We start from the raw sequence: 18121 nt of genomic DNA, 5'->3' as shown, positions 1-18121 counted from the left end.
TTTCTGGTGCCCAGAGTAGGATATAGTATTCTAGAGAGGATAGGATCAGAGCAAAGGATAGTGGGGCTAGTTCTTCTTTGTCTTGGATACTGTATCTAGCTGTCAGTACACAGGGTGCTAGACTTAGATTCAGGAGACGTGAGTTCAAATCCTGCTTCAGACAAGCTGTGTGATCCTGGGCAAATCACTTAGCTCTCATCCTAAGTTAAGTTGCTTCATCTATAAAATGTGAAAAATAATAGTACTACTTACTTCCCAGGGTTGTTGGGAGCATCAAAGAGATGACATGTAAAGCACTTTGCAAACCCTAAAATCTATATAATACCAGCTAGCATTTAAATAGTGATTGAAAGTTTGCAAGAGTAACTCAGTGTAGTAGAGCGAGTCCTGCATTTATCAGGGGACAGAAGGCGTGGATTTCAATTCCATCTCTAACTCCCACAAGTCATTTCCCTGTCTTGGTCTGTTTCATCATCTGTAAAATGAAAAAACTGGAGAAGATGGTTTCCAATGTTCCTTTTGAATCTGATTTTCTATGACTTCTTAGGATTCTGATTTTCTCATCTAATAAATTAACTGTCAGACATTGAACATATCAAAATCAAGCTTGAAAAAATAAATATTAACCACAAATCTCAGTACCTTTAGGAATCAAACAGTTAATAGAAGCGTACTTTATATAATATTCCCCGTTGAGACAGAAACAGTCACTAATTTATCAACAATCTGGCCAAGATAACAAAAATATGTAAAATTTCTTCATTGTCTGATTGCCTATAAGGATTAGCTAACGAGTAGATTTTGTTCTCCCTGTATTCTCATAGCTCTCTGACGAAATCTTTCTCTCTGGCTGAGATCTATGGAAAACGGAAACTGCATTATGAAACACACAGTGTCTATGTGGGAAGAGGCAGATAAATGGGAAGATGAAGTTACTGGAAATCATCCCTTTGCCAATGTCAGCACAAACAGGTCCCTGTGTTGTCCCATTTTCTGCTTAATAAACTGGGGGAGGAGCTCTTTCTGGTGGCAAATAAGAGTGAAGATCGGCAGTGAGCTAAGTGAGCAGTTCAGTTTGCTTTGGGAGTGAGTGGTAAGTAAGATTTTTCTCTTCCAATGCTCTCAGTTCAAGTAAGTAAATCTCTTTGCTTTTTGATATTTGGGTTAATAGAATCAGAGAATATCAAAGCTGAAAGGTACTTTAGTCCAAATGATGCATTTTGCAGATGGAGAAACTGAGACCAAGTGTCAGAATGCAACTTACCTTAATTTAAACCAATTGAAGTAGTAGAATCATGATTCAAATTCAAGTTCTTTTCATTGACTTTCTAGGCCATCCCAGGAATTCATTCAACAAGAAACCTCTCTTCTCATTTAAGCTCTTCCAGTAACTAGAGGGAATCCCCAATGGGAGAACAGCGGGGTACTTTTCTAGACGTGTGACTCTGTACCTCAGTTTTCTCATCCATAAAATGTCTGTACTAATAGTAGCTTTGCCTGCCTTACTGGGGCTGTTCTGGGGAAAATGCTTTGTAAACCATATGGTGATATGGAAATAAGAACAAGTGTAATGATCTAAGGGCCTGCCCAACCCTAGTGATTTCGGTTCTGATATTCTATATTTCAAGTCTGATCTAATTCTGGCATTCTTTGGTTTAAGGTGCCTTCAGTTTCTAACAGCCTGTATTTCATTTTCTAACATTCTATATTCCAAAATTCCTTCCTGTTCTGAGTTCTTTGGTTGTGTATGTTTTCCTAAGGACTAGCCTATACCAAAGTAACCCGATTTTGGAAGCTCAGGATGGTAAAATTATTTGAATATGACCTTTGTTTTTTTTTTTTAACTGACACTGGCTCCCTACGGATGACTTTGTTTTTGAGAAAGTGAGGAATGGAATCATCTTCGTGATGTAAATGGGACAATGAATTTTAAACTGTACATGCTCATTTAGAATTTTCACTGTCATTAGTCTGGAGGTGAAGACCAGGATTCTCTTCCTTCCTTACTGCAGGCACCTTACATTAAAGATGATGTAAGGATAGAATACTTTGCTGATATTCGATGAACAAAACTGTTCAATTTTTGCTTTTTTATCCCTAGAAATCAGCCCAGTGCCTGACACACAGTAAGCATTTAATGCAGGTGTGCTATGAATTTGGGAGAACCAACTGTTAAATTTTTAGTACAAGAATTTATTGCACAAGTTACAAATCAGGTCTTGGTTTATTTTTTCTTCGATCGTCTAAAGTAAAGAAGGTGATAGAAAACATGGCAGTGATGCAGATTGAACTTAAAAGTATGTGGTGAAGGGGCGGCTAGGTGGCTCAGTGAGTAAGAACACTGGCCTCAGTGTTGGGATGACCTGGGGATTGAATCTGGGCTCAGATACTTAGCATCACACCCAAATATGTGTAACCTCGAGCAAGTAACAACCCCAATTGCTTAAAATAAAAAGGATGTGGTGAGAGCAAGTTTTGTTTCCTAGGAGAGGTGCTTGTTAAAGCACTTGCCAGCACATTCTTCTGCTCAGTCAATGCCTGCGGACATTGTTTGATTGAGTATAATGCAATGAGTTGCATTGCCATGAAACTAGAACTTGTTTGTTCTCATGGGAAATGATCAATTTCTCAGAAACAAATGAATCTGGTGCCCAGGAGGAGGAGCGTATATAAGAAATAAGATATCAGAAGTCCTAGGTTTTAATCCTTACTTTTTTACTGGCTCACTGTGTGACCTTAGGTTAGTCCTTTCCTCTCTTTATGCCTTAGTTCCCTCAAATGTTAAATGAAAGGCATGGATTAGATCATATCTGAGGTCTCTTTATCTCTTTCAGGAAACTGGATGGCTCAGTAGATGCAGCAGTGGGCCAGGAGTCAGGAAGATCTGAGCTCAGATTCAGTATCAGACACTCGCTAGCTGTGTGACCTCAGTCAAGTCACTTAGCTTCTGTTGCCTTAATCCATTGGAGAAGAAAATGCAAAATACTCTAACATCTTTGCTAAGAAAATTCCACAGATAGTGTGGTCCATGGGGTCACAAAGAGTCAGACATGGCTGAACCATAACAACAAAGTCCCTTTCAGCTTTAAGGTATAATTAAAAATTAAATTACATTAAAGATGCTTCTAGCTCTGGCTCTATAATGAAGCATCTGAGTGATCTCCAGAAAGTCATAACTTTCCTGAGCACCAGTTTCCTCCTTATCTATAACATAAGAAGATGAGATGGCTTAGTTCTGAGATCCCTTCTGGTTCTATGTGTTTTTAGGAATAGATCATGATTTGAAATACATCCCATCATTGTCCTAAGCCTAAGGAATGATCAATCAGTTCGTTTGAGTCTGCAAAGTCTTTTGATCTTTGACTAACCCTGATTTAAGTGCAAATATCCCAGTGGGGAAAGGTCATGCACTAAGCCAAGCTTCAGTTATCAATGAATATCTTAATAGGTATTAGTAGCAATGAAATACTAGGGGAGGGAGTTTCAGGTCTATGGGAAAAAGAGAGGAAGGAAAGGGGAACAAGGAAGGAGGAAAAGGAGGTCATGAGGAAGGACCAAAGACAACTTCACAGTTTTTTTCTACGGCTATCTCTGACATTGAGAGTAAATCAAAGACTGGTGATGGCAACAGCCCCTTCTCAAGCTCATTTTACAGATGAGGAAACTGAGGCAAACCATTGAGTAATTGGCCAGAATCATACAGCTACTAAGTGTCTGAGGCCAGATTTGAACCCAGGAAGATGAGTCTTCCTGCATCCATACTCAACACTCTATCTCAGAGGTGGGGAGCCTCAGAACTTGAGGTCACATTTTGCCCTCTAGGTCTTCAAGTGAACCCCTTTGACTGAATCCAAACTTGACTGCATCCAAACTAAAGAGGCACATGTGGCTTCAAGGTCACAGGCTCCTCACCCCCTGCTCTATCAATGCACCACATAGCTGCCCAATTCCAGTCCTTCTTAGCACTTTGTCTACAATAACTTCAGTGATGCTTCCTTTCCACAGATTAAAGGTTGGAAGAATGTATCCTGCCTATATTCTGGGGCTGCTTGTGGCTGTATTCTGTGTCACTGGGCTGTGTTACCCGAACCCAGAGAAAGCTCCAATCCTGGAGGGGCAACCTGGTAGGATGAATTCGGAATTTCCATCACTATACACTGACAATGTTGAGTTTACATTACTTCTATACAAGAAGCTTATTTTAGAAAACAGCAAGGAGAATATCCTTTTCTCTCCCCTGAGTATATCAATTGCCTCTGCTCTCCTGTCTCTGGGGGCCAGAGGAACCACCCAGACTCAGATCCTAGAGGGTCTGAGATTCAACTTGACAGAGACCCCAGAGGCTGAAATCCACAGAGGCTTTCAGCAACTCATAAACTCCCTCAATCTCTCCAACAACACGGTCCAACTAAGCACGGGCAATGCCTTGTTTATCGACCAAAGTTTGGAATTGCTGGACAAGTTCCAGGAAGACAGCAAGTCTCTATATTCATCAGAAGTTTTCCCTGCTAACTTCCAGAACTCTGATTTGGCAACACAGCAGATCAATGATTACGTCAAGAAGCAAACCCGAGGGAAAATCGTGAAACTGTTCGACAGGCTTGATGAAGACACACTAATGATTCTTGTGAATTACATATTCTTTAGTGGTAAGAATTATGGGTTCCTTTGGGTGGTTTATTCAATTCTCAAGGGGAAATTTTTTTTCTAAGACCATTGGGCCCATGTCCTCACATCTTTTCTTACAGGCAAGCCCCTGGGTTTGTTCCATTGGAGTCTCCTATCATTTTCTTGCTTGCACCATCTTTCCTCTTGGCCTAGGGTCCTCATGATCAAAACTCCTGGATTTAGAGTTACAGGACCTGGGTTTGAATCTCTCAATGGCTCTTGACTAGTCACTTCCCCCATTGACTCTGGTTTTGTTGATGTTGTTGTTTTTGTAAATTAAGGAAGTTGAACTGCATAAAGCTCTCAGATTTATGGTCAATTTGGAAAAAAAAATTAAAGAGGATGTAGTCTTCCCTCCACTTCTGCTTTACACCTTGACAATTGACATAGAGTGATTTTTGCAGATTTTCATTTTGTTTTTTGTTGTTTCTGTAACCATGGGATCATAGAACATTAAAGCTGGGACAGTCCTTATAGACAGGCCATCTACATAGACTCAGTAAGGTAAAGGGACTTGTTTAAGGTAACACATGAATTAAGTGCCAGATCTGAGAATCAAACCTTCTTCCAGTGCTTACTGTTCCAGGATATATATAGGTCAGTTGGTCAACAGGAGTTCATAAAACACTTATTATGTGCCAGGCATTCTGTTAAGCACTGGAGATACAAAGGAAGTCCAAAACAGTCCTTGTCCTCAAGAAACTTAGCTTGGAATGGAGGAAATAGCATGACAAACACACACACACACACACACAGAGAAAACAAAAAAGCGATATGAATAAAAGGTGTATACCGAATAAATGAAAGGTGAGCTGAGAAAGTCATTAATAGCTGGGAGAACTGAGAAAGGATTCCTGGAGAAGGCAGTATTTGAGCTGAATCTTGGAGGAAGCCAGGGAAACTAAAAGAACGAGGTGAGGAATGAGAATATTCTAGGCACGGGGATCACCACGTGCAAAGACAGGGATGGAAATGGGGAATAAGGAGTTAAACAAGAAACAGCAAGAAGGCCAGTAGAGATGGACTGTAGGGTACAGAAAAGGGAGTAAATTGTAACAAGTCTAGAAAGGAAAGAAGGATCAGGTCATGGTAAGCTTTACATGCTAAATATAGGACTTAACATTTGATCCTAGGTGTAATACAGAAGGGGTCATGAGAATGGAAGAAGAAGATGTTTGTAAGGCATCAAGACTGTACTTATCTCCCCTTTTATCTCCAGTACTTAACAGGGTACTTGGCAGTAAGAGCTTAAATGATCCTTTACTTGTTAGTGATGATAATAGTTTCCACATTACAATAGCCTTTATGGATTGAAAAGGAACTTCAAGCACATTATCTTATATGATTCTTATAAAAGTCTTGTGAGCTATGTGGTGGATGGCATTGAATGTGTTAAGAAGCAGGAATTATCCTCATTTTACAGATGAGGAAACTGAGACATTGGAAAGGTCAAATGAGTGGTCTGGAGTCATACACTGAGTCAAGAATGACATCACAATGATATCAACAATAACTTAACTCCCACTTCATGACTTTTCTTTATTGGGAAGGTGTCTACCAACCAGTCCATACTCTGCATCCCAAACGATTAAAGGAATTTTCCTCATTTTACAAATGAGGAAACTGAGACATTGGAAAGGTCAAATGAGTGGTTTAGAGTCATACACTGAGTCAAAAATGACATCACGAGTCTCTTTCCTCCCAGTTCATGACTTTTCTCTATTGGGAAGGTGTCTACCAACCAGTCCATACTGTGCATCCCAAACCATTAAAGTGGCACATTGGTGGCAGCAGAAAATAATGCGTATAGGAAGAGAAAGAGACTGATGGTGGCACTAGGCTTCCAAAATCATTTCAAATTCCTCAGAGTCTGATCACAAGTTTTTCGTTTGACTCAGTCAGGAGTAACTAATCTCTTGAATTGTTGACTCATGCTACCCAAGTTCATATGAGAAAGGATGAATTAGATGAGAAGACCAAGACATTAATTTATTGTGGGAGATAAAATTGGCCTGTGAGCCAGAGTAATCTGGTTCTCATTATCTACGCAGGCTACTCCCTTCTTTCTGGGAAGATCTCAACTAGGAACCAAAATTACAGTTTGCAGTTGCTTCTATGGCTTAGTATCTTTGGGGACACCCATCAATAGTGTCTAAAGTCCTTCTGAAAGTAGAGTGACCAATGAACCCTGGACTCATTCCCTGAACCTGTCTATCTATTAGTGTATCAGTAGAGAAGGTAGGTTCACCTTGTTGATCCATTACATTTTGCGTGCTGTAATGACAATGGAAAAACTTCTCTTAAAAATGTATTATTGATGCTCTTTTAAAAAAAAATACGGATTCTTCCCAATGACTTTTTTTTGCCTTTTTGGAGGGGAAAAAGCAGGGAAATTGGGGCTAAGTTAATTGTTCAAGGTCATATGGCTAGTAAGTGTTAAGTGTCTGAGTCTGAATTTGAACTCAGCTCCTCCTGACTCCAGGGCTGGTGCTGTATTCACCGTGCCATCTAGTTGCCCCCCAATGCCTTTCTTGCCATCCTTTGTATGTCCTTTGTAAAAAGAAGTTGAGGAAATCAAAGCAAATGAGTACATTGGCCATCAGTAACAGAATGTGCCTCATGCCAGTCTACAATGCTACCAGCCTCCTGAAAAGAGGAAAAATGCCTGCTTTGCTGTCAATGTTCTAAAGCCATGATTGGTTACTTTACCAATCAGATTTCAAAATCAGTCCACTAAGGTCATCCTGCTTTCCTAGGACAGGATTTTCCTTGGAGTTCTCCTTCTTTGGGTAGGGTTTTTGCTGGTTACATGGCCAACAATTGTTTTGACAGGAGGGAGGTTGCTTTGGCAGGATTGCCCCAGCCACAAAGCCAACCTATCCTGTCAGGCTGCTTCAGATCAGCCATTAGGGGTCTTCAGCTCTTTAGTCTTTACTATAGTTTAGAGATAACAATTTAGTAAATCTCAGAGATCTAGCAAACACTGTACCCACAGAATTGCCAAAGACTTCATTTTTGGCTAAACCTTGTTTTGTCTATAAAGTGATATCAGGGACAGTGTTGGTGGTAGTGAAGGGATTTTCAAGTACTGGGGGAATAACATAGCTTAGTTTATAGAGTAATATGGATCTATTAGCTCTACCGATGATAATAAATATCTGTCCTAAAGAGGCAAGACGGGGATTGTCATTCCTGCATTACCCGTTAAGGAGAAATGCCTTGCTCAGTCACATGGTTGTGAAGTGATGGTTTATAGACTCATCGCCAGGTCTTATTGATAATCTTCCATTTAAGCTCACTGTTCTCCAAAACCATCCTGCACAAGGATGGGGGTGCTGTTATACAGCGGTCAGCACTGAACTTGGAAGCATAGGCTAATTGGAGAATTGAAAAATTGGAAGGAGACTTAGATGTCTTAGAGTTCATGAAGTTCATGAATGTTCTCTGCACAACATTCAGAACAAGTAATGAAGTGTCTATCCATGACAGTGAAATCACTACCTACCAAAGTAGCTCATTACACTATAGTATGTCTGATCATTAGAAAGATACTGTTGTTGTTACTTCAAACCAAAATCAAGTTTTGTAAGTTCCATCCATTGACTCTAGTTTTGGGCTCCAGTTGTTTAAATTCTTTCGACCTCAATTACTTCATTTATAAAATGGGAATAACATTAGCACCTACATCACAGAGTTTTTGTAAGTAGTAAATGACAGAATATTTGTAAAGTGCCTGGCATGTAGTAGATGCTTGTTCTCTTATTCTCCTTATCTTAGAGCCACTTATCTTTCTAGGTTCAATTCCAGTTCTGATTCTCATATTCTACCTATAGTCTCATCCCCATTCTTTTCTCTGCACATCCCGTTACTTAATTTCGTTCAGCTGACTGACCTGTAATTGAAGTGATCTGTGACAAAATGGACCAGGTTTTCTAAAATGAAGCAGATGGACTATATGGCTTCTTGCTCCAAATTTATGACCATTTGCTTCAGTGTTTCCATATTCTCCAGAAGGGCAGCATGGCTAAAGGGAAAGAATACTGGATTTCTGGATAGAGAATTGAGGCTTAAACCGTGGCTCTGCACTTGAATGCCTTATTGAGCTTGCAGAAGTCATTTCACTACTATGAGACTCATCTTCCTCATCAGTAAAAAGATGGGGCTGTATTAAAGTCATTCCAGGGCTCCTTCTGTCCCTAAATCTTTGATCCCATGATCCTTTGGTCCAGGATTTTTTGGGGGGTTTACATTTTTTCTTATTCCTTGTTTAAATTTCCTGTCTCCATGCTAACAAGAATTGTGGAGCAGGAAAAATTATGCAATGAGTGAAAGAGAGGGAGTGATTTAAATGATTTTTTTTAGGATCTTAGGTAAAAAAGTTTTTGTGAATCTACAATTTAGAGCAGGGATTCTTAGCCTGCAGAGTCCTTGGAGAGATTTCAGTGGTTTCATAAAATTGGATGAAAAAAAGTACATTATTTTTATTAATTTCTAGTTTAATTTTATCATTTTCTTAAATTGGAAAAGGAGATAACAAAATATTATTCAGGCTTCACTGCATTTTTCCCAAAGGCATCCATGGCACAAAAAATGGGTCAAGAGCCCCTGGTTTAGAGATATCCAGTTTAGGTTGCCCTATCTGTAAATACTAATATAAAATGGCCCTTGTGTATAATATTTTCCTGTATTTTTTCTTTCCTCTCAAGCTAAGTGGGAAAACCCATTTAATTCATTTTACACTTCGAAAGACAAGTTTTTTGTGAGTAAAGACCAAACTGTTGAAATTCCCATGATGCATAAAAATAAATTTTACACCGGTGTTTTCCAAGACGAAGAGCTTTTCTGCACAGTTGTAGAGCTGAAGTACATAGGTAATGCTACGGCACTTTTTATTCTTCCTGATGAAAACAAAATGAAGAATGTTGAAGATGCTCTCAGCCCAGAAGTACTGAAAAAGTGGAAAAATTCACTGCAAATTAGGTAATTATCCACTGTTGATAATCTCCAGGGTAGAATCCAGTTTTACTATCACTCATTTTGTATTTTAATCTGTCTTCTGATGTCCTTTCCATCCCTAACGACTCCTTTATTTTCTAACATCCTCCTTTACTGTAAATACCATAACAGCCCTCAGTACAATCTTAAGAAGTAATAAATCTAGGTGTTTTTCTGTTTGTTTTTGCACCTCTTATATACCCCGGCCCTGATTATTTGACCCCAGTTAAGGCTTGTCTGAAAACTGACATGTGCCTTTCCAATTCTTTTTTTTTAATAAGTAAAAAGACAATATAGACTGTTGAGCTGGAAAGGACCTTAGAGGTCATCAAATATATTCATTTTACAGATGCAGAAACTGAGGCACAAAAACCAAAATGACTTAACCAAAGTTACAACTACCAGAGATTCAAACCGATTACAAATTCAGGAGTCTTTCTGACATACTCCTGCATTAAAAAGGAACCTAAGTCACTTCATTGGGAGATGGGTAATAGATTTGATAAATAAATAACCTCACAAATCTATAAAATGTTAATGTTTGCAAAGTACTGCCTCCTGGCAACCTGGAGAGGTAGATTGTATTTCCCTCATTTATAGTTAAGAAAACTGAGGGATGAAGTAATTGTCCATGGTTACTCAGCAATTCTGTGTCAGAATCTGGACTGTATCCCAATTCTCCTGCCAATCTAGGGCTCTTTCCCCTTCACCAGGAAGTTAAACTGTGACATTTTCTGGAGAGTGGATCAATTCTTGCCTCCCATCCATGGGTCCTAATGTGTTCAATAAATACTTTTTAAACTGAATATTAAAATGTTTTCTGTGGGTTTACGCATTCCAAAGGTGCTAAAGAATAAAATGGTCATAGTGCACTTTTCTCACTCTTTGGTTTGTTTGTTTGTTTTTTACAGAGAGATCAATCTCTTCTTGCCAAAATTTTCCATCTCTAGTAGCTATGAACTAGCGAAGATACTTGCCAAAATGGGTATGGAGGAAGTCTTTACTAATCGAGCTAATCTTTCTGGAATAACTGGACAAAACAACCTCAAAGTTTCCAAAGTAGGTTCAACAACTTTAAATTAATCCTTCTCAAGTTTTTAGGTGCATAGATTGAGGTGAACAGGATATTGAATTATGCTTTGGTAAGGTAGGTGAACATGGACATGTTGGTAACATGACAGTGGTATAAATAATGACAACAATATATGCCTATGGACCCCATGGCCTCCTACAATTCTTGTAGATTCCATAGAACCCAGAATAAGATAGCTTATTATTATAACCTATGTTTTCAAATACCTTCTGGCTCCCTGGAAATATAATAATAATCCATGTACCACTCAAGATTAACAAAGTATCTTCATCACAATAACCTTTTGAAATACCTAGTGAAAGAATTATTAATGTAAAGATAAGGAAAACTTGCCACAGGTCACACAGTTAGGAAATATCTGGGGTTAGATTTGAACTCACCTCTTCCTGACCTAAGTCTGGAAGACTGGCAATGTGAGGCTTTGAAGGGAAATGTGTCTTTGGTGAAAGACACAAAACCAAAGAATGGTAGAGCCATTTGAGCTATAGGTCAAAAACCTAATAAATAATAATCATAGTTGGCAGAAAAACCCAAATAAGGTTACAAAGAGTTGAACATGGTGGCAAAGAATTAGAAATTAAGGAGATGATCTTCTATTGTGGAACAGCTGAACAAGTTGTAGCATGTGATTGGGATGGAATATTATTATGCTGTTATAAATGGCAAAGGGGATGACTTCAGAAAAAACCTGAGAAGACTTTCATGAACTGATACAGAATCAAATGAATAGAATTGGAGAACACTGTACACAGTAACAGCAATATTGTAATAATAATCAACCATGAAAGATTCAGCTATTTTAATCAATACAATGATCCAATCCACGAACCAAAGGGCTCATGATGAAAAATGTTATTCACCTTCAGAGAACTGATGAATTCTGAGTACAATTTGAAGAATATTTTCCCCTTTATTTTTCTTGTTTTTTTGTGTGATACAGCTAATGTAGAAATATGTTTTGCATGACTTCATACAAATGAGCCTCACACTTCTTTCCTTCTCAGTGCGTGGTGGAGGAGATAGAAGGAGGGAGAGAATCTGGAACTGAAAAAAAAAATTAAAATAAATTACTTGACATAGCTGGCATCATAGATTTAATGCTGGAAAGGTCCTCAGAGTCTCTCTAGTAGAAACCCTATCATTTTACAAATGAGGAAACTGAGGTCTAAAGGGGCTCAGTGACTCATTCAATTGCCAAAACATCCCTGTGAGATATTTGCTATTATTGTAATAGCATTTCCAACTAGGTGGTACAATGGATAGGGCACAGGACTTGGAGTCAAAAAGAATTGAATTTGAATCCTGTTTCATTCAGACTTTCTCTGGCTGGGTGAACCTGGACAAATCACTTAACCATTTTGTGGCTCATTTTCCTTGTCTATAAAACTGTGGATAATAATAGCACCTGTGTCCTAAGGTTGCTGTAAGGATCAAAAGACTTAACTCAGGTAAACCACAATGTAAACTTGAGAGGACTATCTGAATGTTTACTGTTATTCTTTTCAAGATAAGGAAAACGATTCTAAGAGAGCGTAAAAACTTGCCTGAAGACCCAGAGCAATTACAGTTCTAAGACTTAATTCCAAAGGCAGTCTTTCTGATAATAAACTCAGTCCATGTTTACTCTGCCACAAGAAATGAGAACATTTCCTATGTATGTGACCCTGGCCAAATCAGTTTCCTTTTCTCATCTTCATTTTCATTTGCATTGGATTTACAAGGTTGTTGTGAGCAAAATGCTTTGCAAACCTGAAAAAAAATAGCTAAATTCATTGTTATTCTTCAAAATGTATAAGATAATGCTGAAAATTCAGAGTGATATTCGACTGTACAGGGTCTTGAATGCCAAGGTAAGGATTTTGTTTGTTACTTAAGGACATCACCTTCCTTGACAGTTATGTTACAAAGAAGTCCTATAGTTCCTTGAGTCATGCTAAATTAATTTCAAATAAGCCCAGTGTTACTTTAGGACCACTCCAAATAAGCTTGTCTTGACCAATGGATTTTCAGAATAACACTATTAACACACAGTAATGTAACGTCTGGATATGCTGCTGCAGTGGTTGATTGCCCTATATAATTAAATGCACCTTTTGCTTAGCGCTGCATTTTTGTACCACTAAAGATCTTGTTCCCTCCAAGCCCCACAGTTTGCATTGAGATCAGGGAGGTGAGATCACTTGCTGAATCTTTCAGCATCATCAGTCTACAAAAACAGACTTCTTGCCCTCTAAAACAGTTTTGCTGTAGATGTGCATTCCCTTCCCACCCCTCAAAGAGTCCAAAAAGTTTGATTGCTCAGCTCTGTGAAGACTCAGCTTAAATGTTTGCATGTACATTCCTAATAATCTGTCAACAAACGTATTAAGTTCTTCCTATGGGCCATACACTTCTGTGTTGCTGACAGAGCCCAGTAAATGAACTGACTTTCAGTCTTTTAAGCATCCTTAGTTGTTCATTGGCACTTTTCAGGAGTTTTTCAGTTATGTCCAACTCTTTCTGATCCCATTTGGGCATTTCTTGGCAAAAATACTGGAATGGTTTGCCATTTCCTTCTCCAGCTCATTTAAAGATGAGGAAACGAAAGCAAAAAGGGTTAAGTGACTTGGGTCAGACCTAGTAAGTCTGAGGGCAGATTTGAACTCAGGAAGATGAGTATTTCTGACTCCAGGCCCAGGCTCCATTCACTGCACCACTTAGCTGTCCTTTTTTTTTAGCACACAAGTAGATGATTAAGAAGTGCTTGTTGACTGGTTGATGAGAAGAATGGGAAAGAAAAGGTAAGGAGTATAGGACTGAAGGATCAGGAGACAGAGACTGAAGATGAGGTTGGGAAAAGGAGTAAGTAGGAAGGGAAGATAAAGAGGGCATGAGGAACATGGAAGTTGTGGGATGGTGTCAGGAGCAGTGCTGAGTGTTCAGCCACTCTTATTTGCTTTTTACCCTACTATCGACTCACTGCCCAGATGCGTTTCTGGTATAAATATATCTTCCCATAGCAGAGAAGAAATATCAAATTATCTATAATTCTCTCCATCTTTTATAGCTCATAGCCTGCAGCCTGGCAAAATACCTCCATGTTAGATCTGAATCTCCCTTTTTTTCTGGAGGTTTTCCCTTTTGCAACTGCCCTCTTGTTCCCAATAAGCACAGCTAGCCTAGCAAAAGATTGTGGTTGACATCATTTATAAAGACAAAGAAAACATTCCAAACAAAGCAAGGAAGCTGACTTTTCTGTGCTTAGAAAGAAAGGCTATAGGCTTGCATGATGGAGTCTAAGAGAGAAAAGAAGTCATTGGATTCTAGCCTTGGGCTCTGTAATCTGAGACTATAGAGGCATTGCTCATGCATGATATGCCTAAGCACCCTCACACCCAGAGTCCTGGCTTCTTGGAGGCAGTTTCTCTGTCTATATTTCTACACTCCAGCCTCCCTTGGATTGTCTCCATTCTCCTTCCCAATCTCCCAGTACACCTCCAACCAGAAGCTAGGATCCTCTTTGATTTTCTTCCAGATCCACTGAACCATCTTTAAAAGATCCCGCGGTAAATGGCCTATCATTTTTTATGCTATGGGGTTGTTTCTATTCAGATTCATAATATCATAGACTACAGAGTTGAAAAGAACCTTGGAGGTCATTCAGTCTAATTTCCTGACTTTACAGAGGAGGAAATAGAGTCACAGTTAGTTTAAGTGACTTACTCAGGGTCATGCCTCTAATAAGTATCTGAAGCAGGATTTGAACTCTTCTTCCTGACTCTAAGTGCAACTTTCTTTGAACTATGCCACCATGTATACTTCATAAAGGGGTCACCTGGAATGGCAAAAAATGTTATGCCATCTAACACAGTTCATGTCACAGGCTTATGGATGGCAAATTAATACTGTACACTAATGTAAACTGTGAACTAGGCTGTATAGGGAGGGGGTGTTATAGCAGAAGATCAAGCAGCACAGTACTGGCAGACTGGCTGTTAGGAGGGATTTCTTTAGGGATCTGGCCCATTCCATCTGCGAAAGGAGATTGTGAATTCTTCTTTGGGAAGGAAGAGGAGGAGTAGGAAAAGGAAGAAGAGGAGGAGGAGGAGAAGGAGGAGGGCCATATCTCTTTTATTCTCCTCTCTCTGAGCAGGGTATTAGGCTAGAATTAGATCTGTCTTTCTAGTGTATATCACAGGGCACATCAGTGGGACAGTTGATAGAGTGCCAGACCTGGCATGAGTTCAGTTCCAACCTCAAATGCTAACTGTGTGACAAACCACTGAGCAAGTCACTTAACCACTCTGTGCATAAATGTCCTCAACTGTAAAATGAAAATAATATCACTTTGCACAGGGCCTGGCACACAGGGGGTACTATATGAATGCTTATTCCTTTCCCCTTCCTTTCTGGGGAAGCTGGTACTGGAGACTAAAGGGGCTGGCTTAGCTAATGTAGCTGCAGTTTAGATCTCCTGTCTGCCATTCAAACACCACCCTTACCTCTTAAACTCTGCTCATCTCTGCAGTCTCTCCCCCAAGCTGAAGCTGGATCTCCCACCACACATGCAGCAGGCAGTGTAAGAGGGCCCACCTTCAGAAAACTGGCCCAAGCTCTCCTGGGCAGCAATGGGGCTACTTTATAGTCTGTTTAAATGTCATTATGGAGTTCCTTTTCTGTGGTCAGGTCTGTGAAGCACAGATGCCCTTATTAAAGGATGAAGGAATAGAGGTGGGGAAGATTCTGGAGGACATGAGGGTTGGATGGGGAAAAAAGGGATGAGAGATTTAAAATAAGGAGACTGGGAAAGAAAGAAAGTGGTTTAAGGGAAAAGATGAGAAAGGAAAAAAAAACATGAAGAAGATAGGAGGGAGAGGATAAGGAAGAGAGGCTGAGGAGGTTGGAAGGAGAAACAATGCAGCACATGAGGAGAGTGGAAGGATATTAAAAGGGGGATAAAGAAGACGGAAGATGCTGTGGTGACAACTGACCAGGGCAATTACCAACTGTCTGAGACAATTTAATTTTCTCAAAAATAGGGAAGAAACATTAAAGTTCTTACTCTCTCCTCTATATTTTCCAGTGCTGATTTTAGCATGGTAGGGATCTTAGGATCTCTTTTATTTATCAATGTCCAACATTGATTTGGCCACAAGATCCCCCAAGTGCTCCTGAGGCCCAGGGCCCAAGGCCCATGCACAACTTCTCCCAGCATCCTTCATGACAGCGTTCCTATATCTACACCTCCAGGTTCAGTAATGTTGTTTTTCCTCTTACAGGCGGTCCACAAAGCTGTGCTAGATGTAGATGAGGCTGGCACAGAAGCTGCAGCTGTCACGGCCATTGAAATTGTCAAATTTTCAGCAGGATTGCATTTACCTCCAGTCATTAAGTTTGAAAGGCCATTCCTAGTTACTTTGTATAATGACAGAAATATACTTTTTATGGGGAAAGTCATCAACCCCCAAAGTGCATAGCTCTCTTGAAGAAGGGACTGACAGATTATGAACTAAAAGACTTAAAAGTAAAGGGAAAGGGAGACCTACTCCCAGGTCAGCCTGTCATATACTGGGGTAACTCGAGGCTAATTCCTTCCCCTCTGTAAACATGACCTTCTACATTTGTTTAAAAAAATAACAAAGAACAAATGTCATCCTGACAATACAAGTGTGTATTGTTTGTGCAAGAACTTTTTAAAATAGTTGGGAAACTCTTGACAAACTTTAGGCTCCAATGCTTTAATAATAAAAAGTTAACAGTTAATTTTTGTTACAATAAATCAGCCATTGAGAAACAAGTTTCGTCGAGCACATTTTTTTTTTCCTTCTTTCATTCATTCTTTGTTTGGACACTCTGAGCTTCAATTTCCTCAACTGTAAGATAAAAATAATAATAGCACCTACCTTCCAGGGTTATTATGAGGATCAATTGAGATAACATTTGTAAAAACACTTAGCAGAGCAACTGGCACAGAGTCGGTACTATAGAAATGCCGATTCCTTTCCCCTTCCTTTCTGGGGAAGCTGGTACTGGAGACTAAAGGGGCTGGCTTTGCTCACATAGCTGCACTTTAGATATCCTGTCTGCCATTCAACCACCCTTGCCTCTTAAACTCTGTTCATCTCTGCAGTCTCTCCCCCAAACTGAAGCTGGATCTCCCAGTGTAAGAGAGTCCACCTACAGAAAATTGGCTCAAGTTCACCTGGGCAGCAATGGGGCTACTTTACAGTATATTTAAATGTCATTAAGGACTCCCTGTTCTGCGGTCAGGTCTGTGAAGCACAGACTCCCTTATAAAAGGATGAAGGAATAGAGGTGAGGAAGATTCTGGAGGACATGAGGGTTGGATAGAAAAAATAGGGATGAAAGATAAAGAAAGTTTTCCAAAGGAAAAAATGAGAAATTAAAAATATATGAAGAGGTAGGAGGGAGAGGATAAGGTAGAGGGGATGAGGAAGCTGGAAGGAGGAACAATGCGGTGTATGAGGATAGTGGAAAGATATTAAAAGGGGAATAATGAAGATGGAAGACGCTGTGGTGACAACTGACCAGGGCAATTACCAACTGTCTGAAACAATTTAATTTTCTCAAAAATAGAGGAGAAATATTAAAGTTCTTATCTCTCCCCCCCATATTACTCAGCACTGATTTCAACACTATCCTGATCTTAGGATTTCCTTTAAGGAAACCTGATTTTATTTGGCCACAAGGTCCCCCCAAAGCTCCTGGGGTCAAATACCCAAGGCTCATGGAGGACTTCTCCCAGCTTCCTTCAAGATATTGTTCTTATATTTATACCTCCAGGTTCGAAATGTTGTTTTCCCCCTTACAGGTGATCCACAAGGCTGTGATGGATGTAGATGAGGATGGCACAGAAGCAGCAGCTGTCACAGGCATGTTTTTGGTGGGATCTTCATTAAGTTGGCCTTTACCTCCAGTCATTAAGTTTGATAGGCCATTCCTAGTCACTTTGAATAATGACAGAAACATACTTTTTATGGGGAAAGTCATCAACCCCCAAAGTGATAGGGCACTTCAATAGGGGGCTGACAGGTCAGAAACTAAAAGACCTGAAGTAAAAGGAAGATGATACCTACTTCCAGGTCAATCTGCGGTGACATATTGTCATATATATGTCATATACTGGGGTGACACTGGGCTAGTCCCATACACTCTGTAAACATGACCTTCTATATTTGTTTAAAAAAATAAAGTCATGCTGATATACCTCGAGGTGTGTATTGGTTGTGTAACATTATTTTTATATAGGGAATTCTTTTCTTATTGTTTACAGCTATTTTATTTTTTAATAGAGTTTTATTCTTCCCCAGTTACATGTCAAGAAAATTTTTAACATTCATTTTCACAAGATGTTGAGCTTCACAT

The 18121-nt window shown here is 39.5% G+C and overlaps 1 protein-coding gene across 3 annotated transcripts; it reads left to right on the top strand.

Annotated features, from left to right (window-relative positions):
* The first annotated feature begins 914 nt into the window (after window positions 1–914).
* On the top strand, window positions 915–17960 carry LOC138174065 (alpha-1-antichymotrypsin-like). 3 transcript variants are annotated; one of them, XM_069104212.1, is made up of 5 exons: window positions 915–1093; window positions 4006–4649; window positions 9375–9648; window positions 10575–10722; window positions 16015–16532. In XM_069104212.1, exons 2-5 carry the CDS (start codon window positions 4022–4024, stop codon window positions 16210–16212), a joined length of 1248 nt encoding a protein of 415 aa, XP_068960313.1. In that variant the 5' UTR covers window positions 915–1093; window positions 4006–4021; the 3' UTR covers window positions 16213–16532. The 3 variants fall into 3 exon arrangements, with proteins under 3 accessions (XP_068960313.1, XP_068960311.1, XP_068960312.1); XM_069104210.1 differs by lacking the exon at window positions 16015–16532 and adding an exon at window positions 17568–17960 and having other exon boundaries at window positions 918–1093; XM_069104211.1 differs by lacking the exons at window positions 915–1093; window positions 16015–16532 and adding exons at window positions 1108–1131; window positions 17568–17960.
* The last annotated feature ends 161 nt before the right edge of the window (window positions 17961–18121 follow it).

Source organism: Petaurus breviceps, unplaced genomic scaffold, assembly GCF_028583685.1.
Source record: "Petaurus breviceps papuanus isolate PSGF00001 unplaced genomic scaffold, PetGlider_PUasm1.0 685, whole genome shotgun sequence".
In the NCBI taxonomy this organism is placed as follows: Eukaryota; Metazoa; Chordata; class Mammalia; order Diprotodontia; family Petauridae; genus Petaurus; species Petaurus breviceps.
Note: the sequence above shows the minus strand (reverse complement) of the source record. Positions and strands in the feature narration are given on the sequence as shown.